Genomic DNA, 23,559 nt, shown 5'->3' with positions numbered 1-23,559 from the left:
CTCCGATCCCTCAGTCTGCTCCCCCCTCGGACTTCCTGCCCTGACAACAACTTCACCACTGTCTGACAACCGTGTCTCCTCATCATCCGACACCTCTTTACACACTTCTTCCACTACGTCAATAATGTCATCATCACCCATAGACTGCTACCGGTGGAAAACCTGGGCATCGGAAAATAGCTCAGCAGCAACCGGACAAGTGGTTTGTGACTGTGGGAAGGGTCCAGAAAACAGTTCCTCAGAGTATGCTGGTTCAAATGCCAAATTTTGCTGGGAGGGGGCAGACTGGGGGGAAGGAGGCTGAGGTGGAGGAGTGCTGATTTCGGTGACATGGGTGGACTGCGTGGAAGACTGACTGGTGGACAAATGGCTAGAAGCATTGTCCGCAATCCACGACATCACCTCTTCGCACCGTTCTGGCCTCAACAGTGCTCTACCACGAGTCCCAGTAACTTGAGACATGATGAACCTAGGGAGTGTAGCTCTGCGGCGTTCCCCTGCTCCCTCATCAGCAGGTGGTGTTTCACCCCGCCCAGGACCACGGCCTCTGACCCCTGCAGTAGTTGGACGCCCTCGTCCTCTACCCCTAGCCCTCGGGTTAAACATTTTCCAAATTAAAGTGTAAACTTTAAAAAAAAAATTTGTGTTTATTTTTTTTATTTTTTTAAAACAAAACGATGCTATCCTATTGCTATGGCTAGTTTCTAACCTACACTGACAGCACACAACTGGATTTTGTGCTGTGCCTGATGACTAAATAAACCCCTAATAAATTGTCCCACTTCGGTGTTTGAGGTGCATATTTGTATCACTAAGAGCTAAACACAACGGTAGCAAGTCTCCCAGCAAATTCCTCACAATATGGTACTAGCTGCACTACTAGTGGCAGCAAGCCCAGCCACAAGCAAACAAAAAAAGTTAAATATAACGCTATTGTAGGCCTAAATAAGCCGTTGGGGTTCTCCTATGGCTATTTTCTAGCCTACACTGAAAGCACACTGCTTTGCCAGATTACTTTGAGTTATAAAAAGAAATAAACGTAAAAAAAATAAATCAGAAGACTGTGCCTAATTCAAATAAAAAACCCCTAATAAATTGTCCCACTTCGGTGTTTAAGGTGGATATATGTGTCACTAAGAGCTAAACACAATGGTCGCAAGTCTCCCAGCAAATTCCTCACAATATGGTACTAGCTGCACTACTAGTGGCAGCAAGCCCAGCCACAAGCAAACCAAAAAAAGTAAAATATAACGCTATTGTAGGCCTAAATAAGCCGTTGGGGTTCTCCTATGGCTATTTTCTAGCCTACATTGAAGGCACACTGCTTTGCCAGATTAGTTTGAGTTCTAAAAAGAAATAAACGTAAAAAAAATAAATCATCAGACTGTGCCTAATTCAAATCAAACCCCTAATAAATTGTCCCACTTCGGTGTTTGAGGTGGATACGTGTGTCACTAAGAGCTGAACACAACGGTTGCAAGTCTCCCAGCAAATTCCTCACAATATGGTACTAGCTGCACTACTAATGGCAGCAAGCCCAGCCACAGGCAAACCAAAAAAAAGTAAAATAAAACGTTATTGTAGCCCTAAGAAGGGCTGGTGGGTTCTTGTAGAATCACTCCTGCCTAACACTATTCTAATAGAACACCCTAACGCTTTCCCTGACCAGCAGCAGCTCTCTCCCTAGCGGCATCCAGACAGAGAATGATCAGAGCAGCGTGGGCAGGGGCTAGTCTATTCCAGGGTCACCTGATCAGGCCAGCCAACCACTGCTATCGACGTGTAAGGGTACCACGTCATGCTGGGTGGAGTGCAGAGTCTCCTGGCTTGTGATTGGCTCTGTTTCTGGCCGCCAAAAATCACAACGGCGGGAGATGCCATTTTCTAGAGTGGGCGACGTATTCGACCGAGCAACAAGCAGTTTCGAGTACGCTAATGCTCGAACGAGCATCAAGCTCGGACGAGTATGTTCGCTCATCTCTAATGGCCTCCTTCATTCTAAAATAAACTTTTCAATTTATGTTAATAAGCCTGAGGGGCTCTGAGGGTTGTTTCCTCGGTGATGTATTTTCACTGGTTGTTACAATGAGCAAAGCAGGTCTCCCCTCAGCCTTCACTTTCTGCTGCTGTTGAATCACACAGGTAGAGGGAGGAAGGAGAGATGTTCTAATCATTATAACAGCTTGTGAAGCTAGAGCACTAGTGGGCTCTTGAAACACCTCCCAGTTATAATTTAAAACTTTATTTTAGCCATGAATAACAAATAGAAGATGATTATCACAGGCACGGTGCCTAGATGCCCCTGGTTTATCATGAAGGATTTTGATGGTAGGTTTCCTTTAATGTTTGAACATGTTTGAACTTTTAGGAAACCTTGGGGTAAGGCCCCTTTGTGTTCCAGCATGCCTGAGGAACCTAACATAAATACATGTATGCCAGTGAGTAGGGTCTCAAACAAGGCTTTCTTGGGAAACTACATATGGATTCTTAACCCCCTAACCCCTTGATGCATCATGACATACAAGGCAGGCATCTGGTTTATTTAAAAACAATGTCAAGAGAGAGTAAGTCTACACACATAAATGTCAAAAGGACTTCACTTTTCTTAATCAAGTAATTGTAGTTATATAAAGAACAAGAATGGTACTATATGAGTTGCAAATTATGGCTGACCAACGGTCATGACATTTCTTTGTGCAAAATATTTTTTATCTTCCCGCTTTTTAATTGCATAAACTAAATGGAAATTCTTTCATCTCATTTCTTTTTCACGAGTTTAAGCACACCATTATCTCACAGATTTTTAATTCTGAATACCTTACCTACAAGCCTGGCGGGAGTAATAATGACTTTCAAGGAAGAATCAAGCAAAGTTATCTGAGACAGTTTCCTGAAAAACCAAATATCTCCTTACAAACCTTTTCTTATTCGTATAATATCTGCTGTTTGTCATTTTGTGTTTATGTTAAATCAGTGGCTTCCTATCTTTTGCCAAGGTAAGTGGCCAACAATGACTATTTTAAAAGGCAAAATAATAAAAAGAAAACTAGCTTATGTGTTACACAAGATGCACGGAAAAAAATAAAATAAACTGCTCATTTTGTGCCCATCCTTGTGAAAATATTTATAAAGAGCAGAAATGTTAAGGATGGGCACATAAGAAAATGATAACTGGTCAATATCAATATTAACACCGTAGTGAAAGGTGATGGAAAAGTATGTCATGTTGGCCTTTAAGGGTTTTGCTCATGAAAGAAAGTTCTAAAATTTTATTGCCCTAGTGATATTTATACAAAAATATAATCTTTGACCCCATACTATACAATTTTGCTGAGTTTTATTGCTGTTTTAGCTTCTATAAGTCAGTTATTGTAAAAATTGTGGGCGGGGTCTCTTTAAGCAGACGCTTCATGATTCCTCTGTGGTATGAGGTGATGTGTACTGACAATGTCCTTAGATTATCAGGATATAGGACAGTGAGGGCGAACCTTTTAGAGACCAAGTTCATGTAATTATCACAAAGTGCCAACATGGCTATTTAGCCTAAAATTGATGACAATGCCACTCTTTAGGGGACATATAATACTGCCACAGATGACTTTTACTAGTACAACAAGATAAATACCATCATACTGATAATAAACAGACCAACATGGAAAGGCCAATATTACCAATAATATGCTCCCCGGCTTCACTGGCAGCAATGCATAGTGATAAGAGATCCAGGCCAAGGGAAGTATTTATGTGGCCATTTATAGCTGTCTTACAGGGAAAAAGACAGATGAGACAAATCAGAAATGCAACACGCACAGAGTCAGCCCTGCTATATGCCTCCCCCTCCCCTGCATAAAGACCTTATCTTGCCTGTAGCTAGTACAGTAAATTTCTGCAAACTGCTGCTTGCCTGTGTCTGAGCTGGTCTTGCAATACGGAGGTAGGGGCTGGAGGCAAAGAGCACTGCAGTGTGGAGATAAGAGAAGTTATTCATGAGAAGAATCCGACCATAGCAGAATGTTTACGGTTGTATCCAGGGGCAACCAATACTGTAAACATCAGGACTCATAAAGACAGGTTGGAATTATATTTGTGAAATTTTGTATTTTTGTTATTAACAGTGAATTAGTGAATAGCAATGCATAATGTGCTATCTTGTTATCCTAAGTATCCTAAGTGTCTTCCCCTTTAAGAAGATATGGAGGTGGGTAATGGGCGGAGCCTTTTTTACACATATTGGGTGCTGCTAATAGCTGTGATCTCTGCTAGCACTGAATGCGGAAAGTAACCATTTAAGTTCCACAGGCAAAGCCGCCCAATGACACTTAAAGGGGTTGTGTCACCATAGCAAATGGCTGTAATTGGGTCCAATGCATTCTGACAAGTACTTTCACCATTTACACTTATTACAAAATCTGCAGCCTTACTGAGATAACTCCTTTTGTCCGCTAGCTGGCGCCCCTGGTGGTAGCTGTGTTCCGTCCTGAGCTACAGCTGATCTGGCTGAGTCTGCGCACAAGGAGTCAGCAGCTGCTCTGCACTACAGATCACTCCACACAGCTCCTCTCCACACTGAGAGATCAGCTGACACACTGCAGCCAATAGGAAGTGAGAGAGGAGGAGGAGGGGCAGGGATTGTGCTGTGATGGCCACAGCTTACCAGCTCCACAGGTGCCTACAGCAGCAGATACAAGGTAACTGCAGCCAGACATGGCTATCTGCTGCACAGGGGAGTCCTCCCCTAACATGGATCATAGCAATGCAGCAGCCCTCTCCTCCCTCCACCATTAGTCAGGTCACACAGGAGGCTGCAGAGATAACACAAGTAACAGGCTAAGCTCTGATCTCTCCTGATGCAGTCCTCCTCATGTACTCTCCACCATTCACTGTCCCTCCATTTTACACTGCTGTCCTCCCCCTGTACTCTCCACCATTCACTGTCCCTCCATGCTACACTGCTGTCCTGCAAAGGGGCCCCTGTCCCTGACTAGCAGGAAAGTAGCTAAAGATCAGTAACATGTGAGAAGCTGTCACCTATTTATCTATCCAAGTCCTATTATCTATCACTTGTCATCTATCTATCTCTATCTATCTATCTATCTATCTATCTATCTATCTATCTATCTCATATATATCTTCTATCTATCCATCACCTGTCATCTATCTATCTCATATATATCTTCTATCTATCCATCATCTGCCATCTATCTATCCTATATCTATCTCTCATATCTATCTCTCATGTCTATCTATCTATCTATCTATCTATCTATCTATCTATCTATCTATCTATCTATGTATCTCTCATATCTATCTCTCTCTCATATCTCTCTCTCTCTCTCTCATATCTATCTCTCTCTCTCTCATATCTATCTCTCTCTCTCTCATATCTATCTCTCTCTCTCTCATATCTCTCTCTCTCTCTCATATCTATCTCTCTCTCATATCTATCTCATGTCTATCCATCCATCCATCTATCTCTATCTCTTTCACAGAAAGAGATGAAATTAACGGCCCCAAAGTAAAATACAAAAATACAAAAGTTTATTAGTAAAAGTCATAAAAACAACTGAAAAGGTCCATGTTATTGCACCTAATTTTGTACAATCAATGCATACAAGTAGAGCAAAACAATGTATTCTCACAGCATCATGGTCGGTCAGGCGGACAGTAAAGTGTAAATATATCGGAGGTCTAGAAAAATGCAGGGACGGCAAACTCCATGCGTATCTTCACTTCGAAGTCACTTTGGAGTGACGATACACGTCGGGTTTGCCTCCCCTGCACCCACCTAGACTTCCGCCATGCTTGTCAGCCTGACCGACCATGATGCTGTGAGAATACATAGGTGCACATTTACTAAAAACAGTGCAGTGTGTACTATGTGCAGTGTGTACTATGTGCATTGACCTGTGTATAGTGCAGGGTCCGCCAGATTCAGGATTTTTGGCGCACGTTCTTCATGAATCTGGTGCCCCCTGCACTGCCCCGACAGAGTGCACCAACTTTTTTTTGCACTTTTAACATGGGGTGTGTGACACATTTCTATTGGACTTTGCATGTTACATCTGGCACACGGTCAGACTGAGCACCAGAATGCCCCCTAATTTGTCATGTATTTTCTTATTCAAGTATATATTGACAATGATTAAAAGTAGAGGAAGCAGTGTCAGGGCTTTGGTAGGTGACACACAGCACCAATAGCAGATTCCTGCTGTGGTGGGGATCAGTAAATGCAGGGACTATTTGAGCACAGCAGGTGGAAGGAGACTCTGAAGGCTGATTGCTACCCCCCCCCCCCCACATCTGCTTCTGTGTGGAGCAGAATAGAGGCTGAACAAGCATCATAATAACAAATAGAAAGGTATTTTTACTTCCAGGTAACCATTACAAATAGATTTTTGAAATATTTTAACCTCTTTGACAGATATTTGTAGTAAATAGTTTCGTGGCATAACCCCTTTAAATGATGGCAGCACATGTGCTCTGCTGTAATTACTTGTCAGCATTGGGTGGAGGTGGAGATTTGTTACAATGAGTGAAGAACATGGGAAACTAAGAACTTTTTTTTTACAAAAGATTTACATTTTTTTTATGTATTGAAACATAATTAAACCTATAAAAATGTATAAATGTACTGACTTTAAGAATAAAGTAAAGGTGTCAGAGCCAACAAGAACATGGAACATGCATAGCTCCCAACCATCTCGAATTGGCTGGGACAGTCCCGTTTTTTTTCACCTCTGCCCCGCGTCACGGGCAGCTGGGAGGTTGTCATGGAAATTCCCTCCAGGTCCCGCACTGGCTGGGGTTGTCCCCCTCCGTGTCCCACCTAGTAAACACTTTCAAAGCCTTAACCTGCAATACTGAATGGCTTCTACAGGCATCGAGCAGAGAATCCTTTTGAGAGAAGTGTCGGGTTAGCGGAGAGCAGGGACTACGTCATCGGGTTCAGATCACCATCTGTCCATATATCGGTCTCCACATCTCCTAGGAATTCCCCAGACACAAGGTTCAATTACCGTATTTTTCGGACTATAAGGCGCACTAAAAATCCTTAGATTTTCTCAGAAATCAAAGGTGCGCCTTATATATGAACCATACTTACAGACAACAGCTGCCTTGAACTGTGCACAGGTCTGCCACCTGCTGGTCACTCATCCTTATAATCAGGTGCGCCTTATACTCCGATGCGCCTTATATATGAACCTAGACATTTTAGCAGGCATATATTGATGGTGCGCCTTATACTCCGGTGCGCCTTATAGTCCGAAAAATACTGTAAATACATTTTCGCCCATCCCGGGATTCAAACCCCAGACCCTCTGTCATAGAGACACAGAGCCTCTATCCACTAAGCTATGAGCTCTGATGATGTTTGGTAACTAAGAGCTGTTACCTGTTACTGTTACACTGTGACACAGACTTAATGCCCTGATATATAGAGAGGGATCTTCTCAGAGAATTTTTAATACTATTATTATTATTGAGAAGATTTTTTAAATTTTTATAATACAGTAAAAATTTGGGGCATGGCCAAGAAGTGATTGGGGGTGTGGCTTAGCGTGTTTTTTTTTTTTTTTTTTAATTTCATTGCATTTGGAATTTATCCAGATTCTCAGTTCGTTGTATGGAACATATTGCCACTAGGAAGTAGAATTTGTTATGCAGAAAACAAGATTTCATACAGATATGTGCATGAGTAAATAAAAAGTTTTGAGAGGGGGGAGCTGAAATCTGGAACACAAAATGAAAAGGGATACCAACAGCAATGTGTTAAAAATGTGATTAATCAATATCTGCACTTAGTTATCCATTGAAACCAATAATCCAAAAAAATCACATATGTTAAATAAGCGTTAAAGCCATAGCATTAAGTGAAAGAATATGTATAAAATTATATGATGCAATTACATGTGGATGCCCAGAGAAATAAGAGCAGGCTACTATTCCTTTTCCTAACCTGCCATTCATGATGATCTTCATTTGAATGTGATAAATAACGCTGACCTAATTTCTGTCAACCTTGATGATTTTCTGGGCCACCCTTGTTAAAATCTGGGTTTGATCAAATACATGTTCAGAAGCAGGTGGTGATACTGCATTGTACTTGTCCCAATTACACTTACAAGGAACTTTGTTCTAAAAAAAAAGTTCTTTGAAGTGAATATTTCATAGCTGCTGGGAAAGTTATTAAAAGAATTGTAAAGAAATTATACTTGGCTTAAACAGTGTGAATACACGTTGTGCTCACACTACATTAATATAGTCACTGTTGAAATTTATATGACAATGTGAGACTGGAAAACAAGGACGCTGAGAGAAAGCAAATCTAAATAAATCCATAACTGGAAATTCATTGTTTTAACATAGATTTGAGTGTATAGTCACTCACTAGGTCATCTTCTTTTTGTATCTTCTATGTTTAGGGTATGCTCACATACAGTACCTGATTTTTTTCCATTAAAATACTTTGTAAAAAAATCCACATATTCTTATACCCAATACCTTTGGAAAGTCTGCAGTTGTCAACAGTTGCAGTTACCTGGATAATGGAGACTATCAGTACAGGCCCAGCCTTGAGGAAGGACAGGTTCACATTCTATGTATACATGCCAGGCACTACGGACTATATGGACAAACAATAGTATTGTGAGAAGCACATCTGGGCTATTAGAGACCTGTCTCAATGTCTTCTGGGGAGTTGGTGCTACCACCAGACCCTGGGGAGACATTAGATTAGGTGGATGCAGGACTAGCTGCAGATTTTACTATATGTTAAGACACCTCATAAATCAAGTACCATCATTTTGTAAGCACTTGCGGGCCAGGTCCTCAAGCACTTGCGGACTGTGGCATTACTCTGTAATGTCTTATTTTGTATATGTACTGAAGTATCTGGAAGGTGCTGAATAATATAATGGTGCTGTATAAATAAAGATTTCTGCTTGGTACTTTTACGTAGATGAACACAGTTCAGCCCATTATCCTGCAATATTTATTCAAAGGAAAATGGAAAGGTTGAAGGCAATTTTTGGAAATAAAGTTTACAAAATTGCTAATTAAACATGTATCCATCCTAAACCAGAACTTGACTAAAATTCCAATTTCTCATGAAGCCAATTGCATTCAACCTTACAACAAGCTTTTGAAAGGCTGTAAATTAAAACATAACAACTTGGCGTCCTACCACAGAAACAACCCAACATCCACTTGTAACATATTATGATCATTCAAAAATCTGATCATCTCTTCACAAACATATCTAGGGATGTCATATAATAAACATAGGGAAAGACATATTATAATGAATGGTAGTAAAATAATTGCATTGATTCAAGTCTTACCTGAAAAGCAAATCACTAGATTAGAAAAATAATGTTATGTTACCTTTGTTGTCTGTGAAGTTTCGTATACTGAGTATATCATTCAAGTCCTGGTAGTGATTCTGTTTGATATAGGTTGTTTTCTCTGGTGTATCTTGGAGTTGCATTGTGACCTCCTCAAGATCTTTGTCCAGCTGTAATTTTGAAATACATGTTCTTGTCAATATATTTAATAGTTGTATACATTGAGATATAAAAGATGTTAGATGTTCGATGGTTCACCATATGTCTTATAATTGCATTCTTATCCAGCTTTTATTGAAGCTAGACCAAGCACCTGGGTGCTTCACCAAAAATACCCTAGAGGTCTGGGGCAGCACAAAGAAGCATTGGCTTAGAAGAAGAACTGAACATGTGCAAGAGCAAATACTCACTCACTTGTTTTGGACAAGCATATTATAGGGATAGATTTGTCCAAAAAGGCCTTTTGGTGGTTTCTTGTTACAAATGCACTTGGCAGGTTATGATAACAGCTACAAAAAGTAATGTAAATTCTAACATGCATTTTCTGCTACATGGATATAAAAATTCTGATCAGGCTCTTCGACAGTGAACATTATGATCACATAAACCAGTACCAATTGGGTGCCCTATGTCTGATTTGCAACGGATTCTTTTACCGTCTATATGAATGTTCCTGCTGCACAGTTTTCATATAAAAAGTACTTTTAATGTAAACATTATTCTCCTGATATTTTGGTAAGATCTTTATAAAGCTCTTGTACTGGAGTCTTTTGCCAAGTTGTAGACTGAAAATAGTGTAGATTTCCCTTGCTGACAGGTATATGTGTTCAATAATGCATGACACTGAATTCTTAAAGTTACTGTAAGAGGTGTCATCAGTAGTTTCTATCAAACTAAGTTCTGCATGATTACCTCACAAGTAACATGCCATCAGGACCAGCAGGAGATATTTTATACAGAATATTTTCTTCTGTACTCCACACCTGTGGAGCTGGATACTTGACACTTGAAATCCTTTTTTATTTAACATTTTTAGGTAATTTTTCAGGTTGTAATTTTTTTTTTGCATATACAGATTTTGTACTGCATGTGTCATATACAGCACAAGGTTAGTGGATGTAAACATTTCCCAAGCTCTAGTAAAATGTGTCTACCCAGAGTATAATTTCTGTTAAATAGATTTATCTGAGCTGACATTGTTCCCATGTGAGTTAAAGAAAACTAGATGCCATGTTTCTCAAAAATATTCATTTATCAAAGTGTAAAATCTCACTGAAAAATGAGTTCAATTTTTGTACCACGGCAGTTCTGCTGTAGTCATCACTTTAAAGTGATTTAAAGTGAACCTGTCAGCACACTTAACTCCCCAAGCCCACAGGTTTGCCCATGAAAGAGAATTCTCAAATTTCTATCCTCTAGTGATGTTTCCGCAAGAAAGATAATTTTTAACCCCTTACTTTACAATTTTATTCAGTTTTATTGCTGCTTTAGCTCCTAACACTCAGTGATGGTCAGTGTAAAATTCCAGAGTGTGGGTGAGGTATCTCTATTCAGACACTTCATGATTCTTCTAGTCTGTGAGCTGACAATGTGGTTAGGTTATCAGAGTTTATATACACTTTCATCTGGTTTCTGACAATTCTACTAGTATCTGACACATAAAAAATGAGATGAGACAGATCAGAGATGAAAGATGATGAGATACACAAGATTCATATTAAACATGACATTCTCCCCTCTGCTATCAAAGCCATTACATACTGTCAGCTCTACTATATACCTCCCTCCCTCTCCCCTGGATGAAGATCTTATCTGTAGCTTGTATCTTTACACTCATGACACTGTGTACATGCTGGCAGGAATTCAATATGTGTGTGAGCTCTTCCTGTAATGGAAGGGTGGGGCTAGAGGGAGAGAGTAGCTCAGCTCAGTGCCATCACACAGAAGAACAATATGTCTGTCAACCCTAAATCCAGAAGATCCAGGGTCGGGTCCAGGGGCAACCAAAATTGTATACACCAGGACTAATACAGACAGGTTTGAAGTATATCTGTGAAATGTTGTATTTTTGTTAATAACAGTGCATTAGAGAATGTGTTATTTTGTTATCCTGAGTACATTTAAGAATCATGTCTTCGTGGGAATACCCCTTTAAGTATACTTAAAGGGAAAGTCCAAGACTTTCTTTTCTAAACCAGAAAACACCTAAAAAACTTGTAAAAAGCATTAAATCCCCCTCCACCTCCATTGGTCCATGTTTATCTTGTTGTCTTGCAGTAATGATGAACAATTGCTGGTTAGTTTATCTCAAACTCTTATGTAAAGATGCAATTTAAACGTGACGCTTAGGGAGAACAGCGCATATTTTTGACATGTGCTAGCTGTTGTTTCAACATGACAGCAGACTGCCTGAGCAGCAAACACGAACAGGAATAGGACCTGCTGCATAATTTGCAGCTGAAGCAGCCAGTTCACATATAGGGCAGAGGAAATCAAGGCAGACCTGTAAAAATCACACATTTAAGTACAAGTAGCCTTAATGTGGTAAATATTATGTTTCAGCAAACTTAAAGCCAAAAGTCATTGAGAGTTAATCATGTGCATTGTATAATTACGTATAGATCAACTCCCCATGTAAAGTAAGTCCCATGTTCCTTTGTAATTTTCAAAAGGTATCGGTGCCATCAGATATAACGGTGGGTGCTTTAGGATTAGGGATCCAACTTCTTTTGTAAGTTTCCTGGAATTAATAAGTAATAGCCTAATTCAGTGTAGTTATTACAAAGGATGAGAGGGTTAGTCAAAATTAGGGCTAGAGGTGTTTGCACTAATCTGGTCTTTAGGCCGAACTTTAAGCCGAACCCAAACCCCATGGACCCCAATTTTAACACCAAAATGGCTGTAAAATGGGGCTAGTAAGGGCTATAGGGCTGAAAAATGGTGGGAATAACAGGGCAGTTACCATGCCTAAAATGGGCGAGGGAAAGTACTTAAAATAACCTTATATAACATTTAAAAAATAAACAAAAAAATAATTTAAAAAAATTCACTGTGCTAGAAGACAGGTAATGATGACTGGACCTGACCAGCACTCTTCATGGGAGAGAAAGATGCTAGAAAGATAGTGGGGGTGGCAAGAAATTGGCTGACATTTATTTAATCTTTTGCTAAGGTATGACTGATGATGATTTATGATTTTTATGAAGCTTAAAGCTATTCTGAGACAGGACCTTCACAATCTTGCTGTCTGACTGCAGACATCCCTGCATTTTAGCAGCCTAATGTAGTCCTTCAGTGAACCCTTATAAGGGCAATGAGTTTAAGATTTCTACTAGCCTACTAGTTTTAACCTTTAAGGACAAGCCACTCTATGTTTTATTCTACTTTTGTTGCATTACAAGATGCATGTTTTCTTAGTTTTTCCATTAATTAGGGACTTCAGTTTTTTGTGGTACAAGTTGAAGTGTTTCATAGTGTTTCAAATTTTGGAGTACATATATCTCATTGATTAACTTTCATTATCTCTTTCTGTGAGGGAATATAATAAAACAACAAATCTACCAGTAAAGTTTTGCTTTATTTGTGCAACATTCTACATTCATGACATTTAACCATGTAGGCTATATAACAGTTATTTAGCTTGCCTTGTTGTGAACAGGGTCCTACCCAGAATATGTTGTTACTTTTATATATTTAAATCCTCTGCAGCCTTCTTGTAACATTTGTATGTTAAAGGGGTATTCCCACGAAGACAAGTTTCTTAAATGTACACAGGATAATGAAATTCTCTAATTAACTCCTTAATGCTCTGCGCGTAGCTCTACGGCGCAGAGGTATAGGGAATGTATGAAGAGGGCTCACAGGCTGAGTCCTCTTCATATAAGGGTGGGGGTTGTTGCATATTGCCGGCTATTAACCATTTCATTGCCACCACCGTCGCCATCTTTATTCCGATTGCCGGGCCCCCGAACCTCATCGGAGGGTGGCGATCGGTTGCCATGGTAGCCTCGGGTCTTCGTTTGACCCGAGGCTATCTAGCTTCTGCAGATTCATTACAATGAGTCAGTGGCTCATTGTAATGAATGAGCTGCAAAAATGCCATATATTGCAATACAGAAGTATTGCAGTGTATGGTAGGAACGATCTGACCATCTTGGGTTAATGTACCCTAGGTGGTCTAAGAATTAGTGAAAAAAAAAAGTTTAAAAAATAAAAAAAATTAATAAAATATTGAAAATTCAAATCACCCCCCTTTCCCTAGAACTGATAGAAAACATAATAAACAGTAAAAATCACAGACACATTAGGTAACTCCGCGTCCCAAAATGCCAGATCTATGAAAATATAAAAACAATGACGGCCGGCGGTGACCTCCGAGACGGGAAATGGCGCGCAAATGTCCGAAATGCGACTTTTACGCCTTTTTACATCACATAAAAAATGGAATAAAAAATGATCAAAATGTCGCACAGACCTCAAAATGGTAGCAATAAAAACGTTGGCTCATTTCGCAAAAAATGACATCTCACACAGCTCTGTGCGCCAAAGTATGAAAAAGTTATTAGCTTTAGAAGATAGCAAAAATTTTTTTTTTCTTTTTTGAACACATTCGTTTAATTTTTGAAAATGTATTAAAACACAATAAAACCTATATAAATTTGGTATCACCGCGTTTGCACCAAACCAAAGAATAAAGCTGAGGTATTATTTGGAGCGCACCATCAAAGTCGTAAAAACTAAGCCCACAAGAACGTGATGCACGTGCGTTTTTTTAAAAATGTTTCCACATTTGGAATTTTTTTTCAGCTTCGCAGTACAATGTTAAAATAAATAACATTACGGGAAAGTAAAATTTGTTATGCACAAAATAAGCCCTCACACAGGTCTGTACAAATTATGGATTTTTGAAGGTGGAGAGCAAGAAATGAGCGAAAGAACCCTGCGTCCTTAAGGGGTTAATAATAATAATTCCTTTATTTATATAGCGCACATGCAGATTACGCAGCGCTGCACAGAGCTTGGCAAATTGGTGCACTGTTATTAACAAAAATACAGCATTTCACAGATATATGTCCAACCTGTCTCTATCGGTCCTCCTGTACACAATTTCAGTTGCTCCTAGACATGACCCTGTAACTTCTGACTTCGATTCCTGTATTGATTTTCTGTGTCCTTCTGCTCTTAGACTGTAGCTACACCCCCTGCAGTGCCTGCATGGAGCTCAGACACTCACTGATTCACTTCCTGCCAGCAGATCATGAGCAGAGAGAAGCTACAAACTACAAGGAGATAAGTGATCAAGGGGAAGAAGGGAACAGGCACATATCTGTGAGAACAGAGATGTAACAGTGCTGACAGTGTCAGCCTCTGTCTGTCAGCCTCTGTGTAATAGGTATCTCATGCATCTCTGATCCATCTCATCTCTTGTGTCAGTGTGCTAGTACAATGGAAGAAGCCAGATGAAAGTGTATATACAGATGTACCCTGATAATCTATCCACATTGTCAGTTCACAGAACCAGAGGGATAATAAAGTGTCTGCTTAGAGAGTCCGCGCCCACACTCTGGAATTTTGCACTGAGCAACCTAGGGAGTGATAGGAGCTAAAACACCAATAACACTGAGTAACATTTAAAGTAAGAGGTTAAAATGATATTTATTGTGTTAACATCACTAGGGGATTGAGATGTAAGACTTTTCTCTTGTGAGAAAACCCCTTTAACCCCTTAACGCTCTGCGCCGTAGCTCTACGGCGCAGAGGTATAAGGGATGTATGAAGAGGGCTCACGGGCTGAGTCCTCTTCATACAGAGGTGGGGGTTTTTGCATATTGCACAAAACCCCCACCGCTAATAACCGCGGTCGGTGCTTGCACCGATCGCGGCTATTAACCCCTTCAACGCCGCCGGCAAAGTCGCCGGCGGCGTTTAAAAGACGGCGGCGCGTGGGCGCCGCCATCTTTTTTCCGATCGCCACGCCCCCGAACGTCATCGGGGGGCGGCGATCGGTTGCCATGGTAGCCTCGTGTCTTCTTTTGACACGAGGCTATCTGGCAGCTGCAGATTCGTTACAATGAGCCAGTGGCTCATTGTAATGAATGTGCTGCAAAAATGCCATATATTGCAATACAGAAGTATTGCAGTATATGGTAGCAGCGATCTGACCATCTAGGGTTAATGTACCCTAGATGGTCTAAAAGATAGTGAAAAAAAAAATAAAAAAAAAAGTTTAAAAAATAAAAAAAATTAATAAAATATTAAAAGTTCAAATCACCCCCCTTTCCCTAGAACGGATATAAAACATAATAAACAGTAAAAATCACAAACATATTAGGTATCACCGCGTCCCAAAATGCCCGATCTATCAAAATATAAAAACGGTTACAGACGGCGGTGACCTCCGAGGCGGGAAATGGCGCCCAAATGTCCGAAATGCGACTTTTACACCTTTTTACATAACATAAAAAATGAAATAAAAAATGATCAAAATGTCGCACAGACCTCAAAATGGTAGCAATGAAAACGTCGCCTCATTTCGCAAAAAATGACCCCTCACACATCTCTGTGCGCCAAAGTATGAAAAAGTTATTAGCGTCAGAAGATGGCAAAAAATTTTTTTTCTTTTTTGTACACATTCGTTTAATTTTTGAAAATGTATTAAAACACAATAAAACCTATATAAATTTGGTATCACCACGATCGCACCGAACCAAAGAATAAAGTAGGCATATTATTTGGAGCGAAGAGTGAAAGTAGTAAAAACTGAGCCCACAAGAACGTGACGCACGTGCGGTTTTTTTTCAATTTTTCCACATTTGGAATTTTTTTTCAGCTTCGCAGTACACGGCATGTTAAAATAAATAACATTACGGGAAAGTAAAATTTGTTACGCACAAAATAAGCCCTCACACAGGTCTGTACACGGAAAAATGGAAAAGTTATGGATTTTTGAAGTTGGAGAGCGAGAAATGAGCCGGAAAACCCTCCGTCCTTAAGGGGTTAAAGGGGTTGTCTGGGAATAAAACATAAATGATATATGGCTGGTGGAGGGGGCTGTTAAATAAACCTCCGCAACCGCGAGGCTTTCTGGATCCTCAACCTCACAACAAGAAGTCCCAATGGTTTAAACAATAGAACTGACCTAATGTACCTGTATTAATACTATATTGTCTCCATAAGTTCAATTATTTAGATTCTTTCTATGTTTGTTATACTATCTGACAAATTTAAACTTGGTTTCCAGTTATACGCATGCGCTCTGCTGATCTGCTGATGCGCGAACGTAGAACAATTAGTGGTATTGTTATCACCTGGTATGTATTTCCTCTTGTGCTTTTAAAAGTGTGTGTCTCACATGTATTGTTAGGACCATGACTAAGAATGTAATATAACCATTCGAAACGCGTAGGTCTCTGTGGGTCTCCGAACCGTATGTCTTTTTTGTCTTTTTTACAAATGGATTAAATAAACCTTAACAATAACCTTATTTTTTTACCAGTCAACTTGATACTTGGAGTGCTGGACTTTCTTGTTCTACTGGATCCTTGGTTTGGCTGCTGGCGATCGACATCCTCCACCACAACCACAAATTCTACCCATCGGTGCAACCGTGAGTGAGCTGACCCTAACCCTTTTTTTCTTATGCTTTTAAATAAACCTCACCTCCGCTGTCTGTCTCACCTCTTCAGCTGTGTTTGCCGTCCATTGCTGCCAGTCCCTGTTTCTGTTTCACAGAGGCCTGTGGTGCCATCCCGACCACAGCCGCACGCCTGCTACGGGATGAGTTTCAGGCCATAGCAGGCACACAGCAGTGTCAGAACAGCCTACTTATGCAAACAGAGACTGGCAGGGATAGGCAGTGAAGTGGTAAGAGAACACCACTTCTATCTATACAGCACTGGCTTTATGCCACTCATGAAAGATTAGCTTCTACAAGATTAGCTGCTGTCTAAAAGGTTGTGCAATATGTAATGTACCTCAGTGATTTTCATCCGTAATCGATGGTTTTCTGACTGCAGTCCTTCTAGTCGGGATGTGCTGGCTTGGTTTACACTGGTGACCGATGTTGATGTCTTGGAATCTTCTTTTTTTTGATTATGTGTGAACTGAAATCTCCTGTTTTGAGTTGCTGCATCAGGATTTGTTCTTAGGGTTATTAACTATGAAAAAAATACAATAATTTAGAATATTGTCTTGTAATGGAATTCACAACTGAATGATCTTCTTTAACAGGGAGGTGTAACATCAGGCAGGTAATGTAGGTCATTTTTGTCAACAGCAATGCATACAAGATATTCTCAATGGACAAAAGCAACATTAAATATTTATAAATGAACAATTTAATTATGCAATAATAACCGCAGCATGTTATTGTTTGCTGAGGAAATGCAAATCTGTAGCCTTATAGAGTTTATTGATTCTACCTACAATACCCCTTACATAGCTACCTACATACCTTGTAAAAAACATTTTGGAATATACTTTAGTTTGTATGAAACACATTTGTGCCTGCTTGAACTCTTAATTTTAAATTTATTCTTTATTTGACAGTATTTATAAAGTGAAAGCCTGCATGTAATTATTAGATTTTAACATCATATCCCTTTATTTCACATGTACCATAGGGACCTGAGCCTCAATATGTATTCTGAAGTGTTTAATCATGGATTATATACAGTTTATAAGTAGAGATGAGCGAACACTAAAATGCTCGGGTACTCGTTATTCGAGACGAACTTTTCCCGATGCTCGAGTGCTCGTCTCGAATAACGAACCCCATTGAAGTCAATGGGAGACTCGAGCATTTTTCAAGGGGACCAAGGCTCTGCACAGGGAAGCTTGGCCAAACACCTGGGAACCTCAGAAAAGGATGGAAACACCACGGAAATGGACAGGAAACAGCAGGGGCAGCATGCATGGATGCCTCTGAGGCTGCATAATCGCACCATTATGCCAAAATTATGGGCAACAGCATGGCCATGACAGAGTGACAGAATGAAGCTAGATAGCATCTAAAACATCCAATAATTGACCCTGACACTATAGGGGACGGCATGCAGAGGCAGCGGCAGCAGGCTAGAGAGTGTCATGGCGACATACCCTAAATGGACTCAGGCTTCAAACCAATGGGTGGCAGAGAGGAACCAAAGGAGGTGAGCAAGAAGCGCTCAAATAATATCGGTACATGATAAAAGTTTGCCAGTATATTTTGTGGATTACACAGCAGGGTGGCGACAAAGTTAACATGGAAGCCATGAAAACAACCCAAAATTCTGCCTGACACAGCTCGTTTGATAAGGGGACGATGTATGGAGGCAGTGAACTAGTAGTAGATTAAAGGTGCTGCAGTTAAAACTATGTTAGTTGGATCTTGGCATGGAGCTGGCGCTCCGCTGCCAGGCGAGCTTTCGCCAATCCAAGCCCCTGTCTCTAGGCTACTCCCCAAACAGCACTTCTAAGAACCTTTTGTATAAGATCAAGTGTAGTAGCGTTCTTATAAGTTTAGGATATGCCGGGTGAGGGGAATGTAAACAGATGCGCAAGAAGCGCTGAAATAATATCCCTAAATGGTAAAAGTTTGCCAGTATATTTTGGGGATTACACAGCAGGGTGGCGACAAAGTTAACAACTTTGATGTGGAATCCATGAAAACAACCCAAATTTCTGCCTGACACACCTCGTTTGATAAAGGGACGATGTATGGAGGCAGCTATATGGACGACTTTTGGAGGTAGCAATGGAGACAACGTGTGGAGGCTGCTATGGAGACAATTTAATTTGGATAGTGCCTGTATGTGGCAGTCCCAAACATTTTTCAAACCAGAGGAGCAGGTAGGTGGCCCTCCAGTAAAATGGGATAGATTGAGTGCCTGTATGTGGCAGTCCCAAAAATGTTTCAAACCAGAGGAGCAGGTAGGTGGCCCTCCAGTAAAATGGAATAGATTGAGTGCCTGTATGTGGCAGTCCCAAAAATTGTTCAAACCAGAGGAGCAGGTAGGTGGCCCTGCAGTAAAATGGAATAGATTGAGTGCCTGTATGTGGCAGTCCCAAAAATTGTTCAAACCAGAGGAGCAGGTAGGTGGCCCTGCAGTAAAATGGAATAGATTGAGTGCCTGTATGTGGCAGTCCCAAAAATTGTTCAAACCAGAGGAGCAGGTAGGTGGCCCTGCAGTAAAATGGAATAGATTGAGTGCCTGTATGTGGCAGTCCCAAAAATGTTTCAAACCAGAGGAGCAGGTAGGTGGCCCTCCAGTAAAATGGAATAGATTGAGTGCCTGTATGTGGCAGTCCCAAAAATTGTTCAAACCAGAGGAGCAGGTAGGTGGCCCTGCAGTAAAATGGAATAGATTGAGTGCCTGTATGTGGCAGTCCCAAAAATGTTTCAAACCAGAGGAGCAGGTAGGTGGCCCTCCAGTAAAATGGAATAGATTGAGTGCCTGTATGTGGCAGTCCCAAAAATTGTTCAAACCAGAGGAGCAGGTAGGTGGCCCTGCAGTAAAATGGAATAGATTGAGTGCCTGTATGTGGCAGTCCCAAAAATGTTTCAAACCAGAGGAGCAGGTAGGTGGCCCTCCAGTAAAATGGAATAGATTGAGTGCCTGTATGTGGCAGTCCCAAAAATTGTTCAAACCAGAGGAGCAGGTAGGTGGCCCTGCAGTAAAATGGAATAGATTGAGTGCCTGTATGTGGCAGTCCCAAAAATTGTTCAAACCAGAGGAGCAGGTAGGTGGCCCTGCAGTAAAATGGAATAGATTGAGTGCCTGTATGTGGCAGTCCCAAAAATTGTTCAAACCAGAGGAGCAGGTAGGTGGCCCTGCAGTAAAATGGAATAGATTGAGTGCCTGTATGTGGCAGTCCCAAAAATTGTTCAAACCAGAGGAGCAGGTAGGTGGCCCTGCAGTAAAATGGAATAGATTGAGTGCCTGTATGTGGCAGTCCCAAAAATTGTTCAAACCAGAGGAGCAGGTAGGTGGCCCTGCAGTAAAATGGAATAGATTGAGTGCCTGTATGTGGCAGTCCCAAAAAATTTTTAAAACAGAGGACCGGGTAGGTGGCCCTCCAGAAAAATGGAATAGATTGAGTGCCTGTATGTGGCACTCACAAAAATTGTTTCAAACAGAGGACCGGGTAGGTGGCCCTCCAGAAAAATTAAATGCATAAAGTACTATAGGTAGAGCCAGTGGGCCCTGTCAAAAAATAGCCAGTTTCCTCTGCTTTACTGTACAAAGAGCAGGAGAAGGAGGAAAATGAGGAGGAGGAGGAGGAGTGGATAAATTATTCAGGTTGAGCTTCCTTCACCTGCTGGAGATTGGAAATTAGGAGAAATCCATGCTTTATTCATCTTGATAAGCGTCAGCCTGTCAGCGCTGTCAGTCGACAGGCGTGTACGCTTATCGGTGATGATGCCACCAGCTGCACTGAAAACCCGCTCGGACAAGACGCTAGCGGCAGGGCAGGCAAGAACCTCCAAGGCGTAGAGCGCCAGTTCGTGCCACATGTCCAGCTTTGAAACCCAGTAGTTGTAGGGAGCTGTGTGATCATTTAGGACGATGGTATGGTCAGCTACGTACTCCCTCACCATCTTTCTGTAAAGATCAGCCCTACTCTGCCGAGACTGGGGACAGGTGACAGTGTCTTGCTGGGGTGACATAAAGCTGGCAAAAGCCTTGTAAAGCGTACCCTTGCCAGTGCTGGACAAGCTGCCTGCTCGCCTACTCTCCCTCGCTACTTGTCCCGCAGAACTACGCACTCTGCCGCTAGCGCTGTCAGAAGGGAAATACTGTTTCAGCTTGTGCACCAGGGCCTGCTGGTATTCATGCATTCTCACACTCCTTTCCTCTCCAGGGATGAGAGTGGGAAGATTTTGCTTGTACCGTGGGTCCAGGAGAGTGAACACCCAGTAATCGGTGCTGGAATAAATTCTTTGAACGCGAGGGTCACGGGATAGGCAGCCTAGCATGAAATCTGCCATATGCGCCAGAGTACCAACGCGTAAGAATTCACTCCCCTCACTGGCCTGACTGTCCATTTCCTCCTCCTCCAACTCCTCCAACTCCTCTTCTTCTGCCCATACACGCTGAACAGTGAAGGACTCAACAATGGTCCCCTCTTGTGTCTCGCCAACATTCTCCTCCTCTTCCTCCTCATCCTCCTCCACCTCCACCTCCTCCGATATGCGCTGAGAAACAGACCTCAGGGTGCTTTGGCTATCAACAAGGGAATATTCTTCCCCCGTCTCTTGTGACGAGCGCAAAGCTTCCGACTTCATGCTGACCAGAGAGTTTTTCAACAGGCCAAGCAGCGGGATGGTGAGGCTGATGATGGCGGCATCGCCACTGACCATCTGTGTTGACTCCTCAAAGTTACTCAGCACCTGACAGATATCAGACATCCACGTCCACTCCTCATTGTAGACTTGAGGAAGCTGACTGACCTGACTACCAGTTCTGGTGGAAGTTGACATCTGGCAGTCTACAATCGCTCTGCGCTGCTGGTAAACTCTGGATAACATGGTCAGTGTTGAATTCCACCTCGTGGGCACGTCGCACAACAGTCGGTGAGCGGGCAGTTGGAGGCGGCGCTGCGCTGCCCTGAGAGTGGCAGCATCTGGGCTGGACTTCCTGAAATGCGCACAGATGCGGCGCACCTTCGTGAGCAAATCAGACAGATTGGGGTATGTCTTGAGGAAACGCTGCACTATCAGATTTAACACATGGGCCAGGCATGGCACATGTGTCAGTCTGCCGAGTTGCAGAGCCGCCACCAGGTTACGGCCGTTGTCACACACAACCATTCCCGGCTTGAGGTTCAGCGGTGCCAGCCACAGATCAGTCTGCGCCGTGATGCCCTGTAATAGCTCTTGGGCGGTGTGCCTTTTGTCGCCTAGGCTCAGCAGTTTGAGCACCGCCTGCTGTCGCTTAGCGACGGCACTGCTGCTGTGCCTAGAGCTACCGACTGATGGCGCCGTGCCCACGGATGGTAGTTCGGAGGAGGAGGTGGAGGAGGGGTGGGAGGAGGAGGAGGCATAGTAGGCCTGAAACACCTGGACCGAGGTAGGCCCCGCAATCCTCGGCGTCGGCAGTATATGAGCAGCCCCAGGGTCAGACTCGGTCCCAGCCTCCACCAAGTTAACCCAATGTGCCGTCAGCGATATATAGTGGCCCTGCCCGGCAGCACTCGTCCACGTGTCCGTGGTCAGGTGGACCTTGTCAGAAACGGCGTTGGTCAGGGCACGGATGATGTTGTCTGACACGTGCTGGTGCAGGGCTGGGACGGCACATCGGGAAAAGTAGTGGCGGCTGGGGACCGAATACCGAGGGGCGGCCGCCGCCATGAGGTTGCGAAAGGCCTCGGTCTCTACTAGCCTATAGGGCAGCATCTCCAGGCTAAGCAATCTGGAGATGTGCACATTAAGGGCTTGGGCGTGCGGGTGGGTTGCACTATATTTGCGTTTCCGCTCCAGCGTCTGGCCGGAGGTGAACGGGCTTGTTGCCACTGAGTGGGGTGCTTAGCATTCATATGCCTGCGCATACTGGTGGTAGTTAAGCTAGTAGTGGTGGAACCCCTGCTGAGCCTGGTTTGGCAAATGTTGCACACCACAGTCCGTCGGTCATCCGGTGTTTCCTTAAAGAACCTCCACACTTCTGAAGATCTAGCCCTCGCCGCAAGAGCCCTCACCACGGGAGCTTCACTAGTTGACAGTGGCGCTGATGCACCAGCTCTGGCCCTGCCTCTCCGTCTGGCCCCACCACTGCCTCTTCCAACCTGTTCAGGTCGAGGACTCTCCTCCGTCTCAGAAGCACTGTGTTCACCCGGCCTCTCAACCCAGCTTGGGTCTGTCACCTCATCATCCTCCGATCCCTCAGTCTGCTCCCCCCTCGGACTTCCTGCCCTGACAACAACTTCCCCACTGTCTGACAACCGTGTCTCCTCATCGTCGGACACCTCTTTACACACTTCCACTACGTCAAGAAGGTCATCATCACCCACAGACTGTGACTGGTGGAAAACCTGGGCATCGGAAAATTGCTCAGCAGCAACCGGACAAGTGGTTTGTGACTGTGGGAAGGGTCCAGAAAACAGTTCCTCAGAGTATGCCGGTTCAAATGCCAAATTTTCCTGGGAGGGGGCAGACTGGGGGGGAGGAGGCTGAGGTGCAGGAGCTGGAGGAGTGGCGATTTCGGTGACATGGGTGGACTGCGTGGAAGACTGACTGGTG

General features: G+C 42.6%; 1 protein-coding gene across 3 annotated transcripts in view; it reads right to left on the bottom strand.

The window, feature by feature from the left end:
* The window catches only part of GABBR2 (gamma-aminobutyric acid type B receptor subunit 2), a 553,394-nt gene that overhangs the window by 15,735 nt on the left and 514,100 nt on the right, over positions 1–23,559 (bottom strand). For all 3 annotated transcript variants that reach the window (XM_072152801.1, XM_072152802.1, XM_072152803.1), the window contains 2 exons: positions 17,318–17,500; positions 9,385–9,514 (listed from right to left, as the gene is read on the bottom strand). In XM_072152801.1, the coding sequence (XP_072008902.1) occupies positions 9,385–9,514; positions 17,318–17,500 (313 nt within the window). The remainder of the gene's footprint in view (positions 1–9,384; positions 9,515–17,317; positions 17,501–23,559) is intronic.

The sequence above is a fragment of the Engystomops pustulosus genome, chromosome 5 (assembly GCF_040894005.1).
Source record: "Engystomops pustulosus chromosome 5, aEngPut4.maternal, whole genome shotgun sequence".
Taxonomy (NCBI): Eukaryota; Metazoa; Chordata; class Amphibia; order Anura; family Leptodactylidae; genus Engystomops; species Engystomops pustulosus.
This window is presented reverse-complemented; position numbering and strand designations above follow the sequence as displayed.